The sequence below is a fragment of the Drosophila tropicalis genome, unplaced genomic scaffold (genome assembly GCF_018151085.1).
Source record: "Drosophila tropicalis isolate 14030-0801.00 unplaced genomic scaffold, ASM1815108v1 contig_3, whole genome shotgun sequence".
In the NCBI taxonomy this organism is placed as follows: domain Eukaryota; kingdom Metazoa; phylum Arthropoda; class Insecta; order Diptera; family Drosophilidae; genus Drosophila; species Drosophila tropicalis.
The window spans coordinates 617,338-623,414 of NW_027172753.1; the positions used below are offsets into that span (position 1 = coordinate 617,338).

At 35.2% G+C, this 6,077-nt stretch overlaps 2 protein-coding genes across 2 annotated transcripts; one reads left to right on the forward strand and one right to left on the reverse strand.

The window, feature by feature from the left end:
* Positions 1-3,413: 3,413 nt before the first annotated feature.
* On the forward strand, positions 3,414-4,566 carry jhamt (juvenile hormone acid methyltransferase). Its single transcript, XM_068284001.1, has 2 exons — positions 3,414-4,068; positions 4,125-4,566. The coding sequence occupies exons 1-2, from the start codon at positions 3,414-3,416 to the stop codon at positions 4,373-4,375; spliced, it is 906 nt and encodes a 301-aa protein (XP_068140102.1). The 3' UTR covers positions 4,376-4,566.
* On the reverse strand, positions 4,493-5,693 carry LOC137572262 (telomere-binding protein cav-like). The gene is made up of 2 exons (XM_068284002.1): positions 5,470-5,693; positions 4,493-5,405 (listed from the first exon to the last, which is right to left on the reverse strand). Exons 1-2 carry the CDS (start codon positions 5,587-5,589, stop codon positions 4,737-4,739), a joined length of 789 nt encoding a protein of 262 aa, XP_068140103.1. The 5' UTR covers positions 5,590-5,693; the 3' UTR covers positions 4,493-4,736.
* Positions 5,694-6,077: the final 384 nt, after the last annotated feature.

A 6,077-nucleotide genomic window follows, 5' to 3' on the forward strand; every position in this document is an offset into this window, starting at 1 on the left:
AATAGATAGAAGTTTTGATTTTGATTACAGCTTCCTTTTTTACAAGGTGTAAGTGTTTATATATGTGCTTGCTATGATCTATGATTTAAATAGACTATCCCTAAAAAAGGGGCTATTATTGTCTACAAACGATTCCAGTCCAATCCATTTTCGAGTAGCTTACTTTTGTCTGGACATAGCTCTATTTTGAAGGATAGTCTATTTAAATCCAATCCAGTCCAATCTGCTCATTCGACTGACTAAAGAAAAAACCATGCCAAAATGCAGGATCTACTCTTAAAACTCTATCAACAGATTCGTTGATTTTCAAAAAGAGTCTGGATTTCTATGAAGACTCTTTTATTCATAGAGAAATCAAGAAGAAGTGAATTTTTTAAAAGACATGTTAGTTTTTTTTGAGGTTGTTTGCTAGTTTATGTCCAAAAACTTGTTTTAATTGTTTAAAATTTACATTTATGCATTTAAATTACAGAAATATTACAACAAATTTGTAATTTTGTAAGTATGTGTGTATATACTAAGAATGTGAATACTAAAAAATGAATTTTTTGGATCGCTTTTTGTTATATATTTTGTAAAAATTTAAAAATTAAAATACTCACTAGTGTAATTACAACTATATCAAAAATAATATCTAACTATTCAAGCACATTATATTCATTCAAAAGTTCTCATTGGATTATTATCAATATTTATCAAAAATATTAACTTTATTTTCTTACTACTCTATTTCGAAAACTATTTGTCCGTATAATTTAAGGCTTTAAGTAGATTCTCATAAAGAATAAGTAAATAAGTGTAGTAACTTACGAAATAAGGCTTAATTTGAATATTGCTAACTTCCTATGAATCATAGAGATTTCCTCAATATAATCCCTTTCCAAAACATAATTGTTGAGTTTACCCTCGATGATATATTGAGATAAAAGTGTAGCTATTCCACCACTTGATGCACAACAAATCAATCGAAAACGTTTTTCATATATCCAATGTCGTTTTTTTCCGGTCAATTTAGGAATTCAAGACCCACTCCCATATAGAAACCCCTTTTTCGTTTGTATGTACATACATATGTATGTATACTAATTGATATTCCCCGTGTGTTTCTGTGACAGCTATCGAATCGACAGCTTTTGGTAATTGCGAAAACCCCCTCAAAGTATTTTCGGCAGAAAGCCAAGCCAAATGCAATTAACCAGCCATGACGCCCACACATTAAAATCCAAAAAGGGAACACGGACCCAAAAAATAACAACAATTGCCTGGCTTTTTGATGTCGCATATCCAAAGGACGACTCCATCAATGCCATCATCGTCCTCTGCATCATGGGATACATCAAACGTCGTACTCATATGTGAAATATTTGGAATATCCATAAGCAGCTAGCGGGACTGAGAGCAATTACACAAATGTAATTTGCAGCTAAATGGAATGTTTTTAATGAATTTATGTAAGTATTTTCCCCCCACCAAAGGAAAAAAGAAAAACTCGAGAAAAGGGTGACTACTATATCGTTGTCTCCGACTTCGCCCCGCCTTCAAACTCAAACTTGAAATTAAATCAAAAATTTCGACTATATTTAGAAATGTGAGCACTTTGTCAAAGACAAAATAGAAAACCATTTCTTTTCGATATTTTCTTTAGAGTACACATATTTTTCTTGAGGTAGGTCAATGAACCGTTACATAGATACCAATTCTCTAGCCAAAAATATAATTTAAAATTTGTTTTCTTTTGATTTGAGACACTTCGTTGGGTCGCTAAGTTACACTGAGACAAAAAAATTAAATAAATCGAAATAACAAATAAAGCGATATGCAAATACTATTTATCGGGGGGATCTACAAGTTCAATGTGATTTACATTTCTATAGACAACGCGAGCGCCTATTACGTTTCAGAGATAGAGAGAGAGAGGAAGCATTAGCTAAGCTCTATTGACCTAGAACTTGAGCTTGTTCATTCCGATCTGTTCAGATAAAAAATAATAAAACAACTTTGTCTCTGCCGAGGTTTTTTATTTTACGAGTATGTGGCACTGACACTGGCATACAGGAAAAAAATAAATACATAAGTAACTATGACTATTGCATAAACATTCTCATATAATTTCAAAGTCAGTGAAAAGTTTATGAAATCAGCTTTTGAGCTATATGAGTGATCATTGAAAGAATTCCATATCGGATTTTCAAAATCTCTGATCAGTCAGTGAAGTTGTTCTATTGGAAAATAGTTCCAAACATGTGAGAGAGTAATAAATTTTAATTACTTATAAGTATTTTTGTCATTACTTGTTAAATTCAAATTTAGTCTGTCCGATTTGGTTTTTAATTAAGAAGATTTATAAGAGTTGCCCGTCAAAAAGTTAATTTCTTATTAACATAAATTTTAATTAAATTTTTTTGTTAAATAATTACCGATTAAGTAGGTACTTTTTCATTACGGACAATGTTTTCGGTTAGATCGAACGAATTTATTTTGGTGAGAATTGTCTACAATTATCGAAGTTTTACTGTCTATCTTTTATTATAATTCAATGGCATTTGTAATTCAGCTTTCTCGAGCTTTTAAGTATCAAAGATCTTAGGAAGAATTGTAAAATTAAGTAGCCAAAGGTGTGTCATAGAAGCTTTTATACCTTTTCTTTTCGCATATTTTCTAATTACTCAAGTTTTCATGTTTACGGTCTGAGAGTTTACGTCATTTACAAACAAGCAATACTTTGTAGGTTTTTGCCATTAAAAATGATTCTTATTATGTCAACTCAATTTCGCAAGGCTTAATCACTGCCCATTGACTTTAAGTACTTTATTTTATTACTTCAACTTTTTGTTTTGAAATAAATAAATATATTGTTATAAGAAGTTCGATGAATGTTTAACCCACATGAAGTCAAAGTGTCCATTTCCATACAAATATTTCAATATTTCTTATAAAGTATTTAGAGATCTTTTTCGAAACGTCCTGTTCTTATCTCTATCTTTATATAGTCTCATATTTTTGAAATATTATGAATTTATAGGACTTGATCTTCTTAGATTCACACACTTTTAGTTGGTAGACTTTAGACTAACATATGTATAATAATAATTTAAAAAAAAAAACTCTTAAAAACTTGTAGGCTAGTGTACATCAAACTGGGAGGTAAGTAATGTAAATAGTTCTGTTTCTCTCTCTCTCTCTCTCTGTCTCTCTAACTTTAGCCGGAACTAACGTAATTTCCCCGCAAAGCTTTAAAAATAAATCAAGTCCATCTCTAATATGCGACGTCATAACCCAGAGAGCGTAAGAGAATCTCGAGAGAGTGAGAGAGCTGACGACAATGCCAGCGTCATGATCGACGGCAGCTTGGAGATATTCGGGTCCAGGTATAAAAGCTACAGTTCGAATGCGTTTCGGAATCAGTTGTTAATATGAATCAGGCCTCACTCTATCAGCACTCGAACCAAGTGCAGCGACATGATGCCAAATTGGTATTGGATGAGTATGCCTCTTCGCTCCAATGGCGCCCAGATGGTCAGGATAAGTTGCTGGATGTCGGCTCCGGTTCGGGTAATGTGCTGATGGACTTTGTGAGGCCTCTGATGCCGCAGAAGGCTCAACTGGTGGGCACCGATATATCCACGCAAATGGTTGGTTTTGCCAGCAAATTCTATCTCCAGGATCCGAGTACGCAATTCAAAGTCCTTGACATTGGCTCCGAACACTTGCCCAAGGAGCTGAGGGGCAAATTCGATCATGTCACCTCCTTCTATTGTTTGCATTGGGTACAAAATTTGCGTGCAGCTGTGACTAATATCTACAATTTGCTAAGAAACGACGAAGGTGGCGATTGCCTTCTAGTATTTCTGGCCTCCAATCCTGTGTATGAAGTGTATAAGATCTTGCGTACTCAATCCAAATGGTCGGCATACATGCATGATGTGGAGAGATTTATATCACCCCTGCACTATAGTTCCAATCCTGGAGAGGAATTCAGTGAACTGCTCAACGAGGTGGGCTTTGTACAGCACAATGTAGAAGTTCGCAATGAGGTCTTTGTCTACGAAGGCGTAAGAACTCTGAAGAGTAAGTACATCAGCCAAGCTAATGGAAAACATTCAATAGTAAAACCTTCTTTGCAGATAACTTTAAGGCCATTTGCCCCTTTTTGGATCGTATGCCAGTGAATTTGCATGAGGAATTCCTCGATGATTATATGGATGTGGTCAACTCAATGAACCTACAAGAGGGAAACCAAGAGAATGAAGATGATCAGCGTTTCATATCGGCCTACAAACTGGTTGTGGCCTATGCCCGCAAATTACCTGCTTTTGTCAATAGTGTTTTAGCCGATACCATGAGACCTCAAAAAAGTGCCAAGGGTTTGGATTAGATCCCATATACATATGTAAATAATTATCTAGAAATGCCAAATATAGAATAGAAATTTAGCGTAGACATATACATACATACATATTAAAACTCAGGGAAAATGGCTAATGCCTTTAAATACTTGAGTGTTACCTTAAAAATGTAACGTAGTTTTATTAGTAATTAATAAAAGATATATTATTTTCATTCTGGGGATACTTGCTTTAAACTTAAAAAAAAAAGTTTTTCAAAACGTGTCAAATTAATTATTATAACGATTTCATGGTAAAAAAAGTTCCTATTCCTATTCCAATTATAAACCAAACTCTATTAATTTAATATCCATTATTCATTCTTAGCATTTATATTCCGCCTTTGGGGATTTACAATAACTTATCGGCCTCCGAATCCTGTGTAGAAGTGGATGGAACCTGAGTATCAAATGTTGTGTAATCAGGAGCTGGATCTTCGCTTTGACTTAGGATCTGAGACTGCAGCAAATCATTGGAACATATAGTCATGGACTCCGAATTGATCTCATCTATGTCTCGAAGCCAGTCAGTTTGGGCCGAAGGCGCAGCATCAGCTTCATTGCCAACGTTAGTGGGATCCGCCTGATTACCTGCTTCTTCCATAATTTCATCATCATCGCCAATGCCATCTACGTCAACAAATTCAATAACAGATAGATCAAAATCTGCTTCCTCGTCTTTAGGTGGATTCTCCAATTGCTTCTGACGCTCCAGCTGTTTCTTCCAACGATCCAGTCGCATATTGTTATCCTTTTTGAGCTCACAAAGATTTATGTACTGATGTTCAGCGACAATCTCATCGGGATAAGGCAATACCACACCGCGTTTGAGTACCTTGATTATCATTGCATTAGTGAAACGATGGGATCGGTGGGTTATGCGTTCATTTTCGACCAACCACTTTTTGGCATCGTACACGCAATTGATGTGCGTCATGTTCACACGCACTTTGGTCCGCAGGCAGAGCTGCCGTACCTCTTCCGGAGTGTACTCGCGTCTCAAATCTTCCTTGGTCACTTTCTGTAATCGAAACCACAGTTATTTTCATTGTGCGACTGCCAAGAAACTCTGATTATGTACTTACTGTCTTCTCAATTATTTGGCGTACGAATTCCAGGTTATCATCTTTGGCCTCGCTCAAGATTAAACGTTCTTCCTCCTCCTGGTGGAGTCGAAGAGTCTCCCAAGACTGTAAAAGCGACATTTCGTATCCAAAATTTGCAGTGTTTAAACGAAACTTTTTTTAAATATTCCACGTGGTGACAGCTTGACTGAGATTGTATATGTACTGTGTTATCGTTATCGATTCACGATCACTATTTTACAGTTGACAACACTGCTGAGCAAAAGAAGAAACTATATTATTCTCTTTCACTCTCAATGATTTTATGGTTATCTAGTGAGTGAGAAAGAGAAAGAAATAATATAAATGGGAACTGTGATCCAAAGCTAAAACAGCTGTCAATGATCAGATAAAGAGCACGAATATGGAGATCAAAGAACAGGAAGTAATAATTGTAATTAAATTAAAGACCAGAGGGCTGAGGCTAACTTCGACCGCGTCAAAGTTTGTACACCCTTGCAACTTTTTTTGTAACTCTTTGCTTTTTGCAAGGGTATAAATATTGAAATACGCTCTGAGAGCAAAGATTAGAATGTTTTCTTGTTGTAATTTACTTACATTATGTCCAT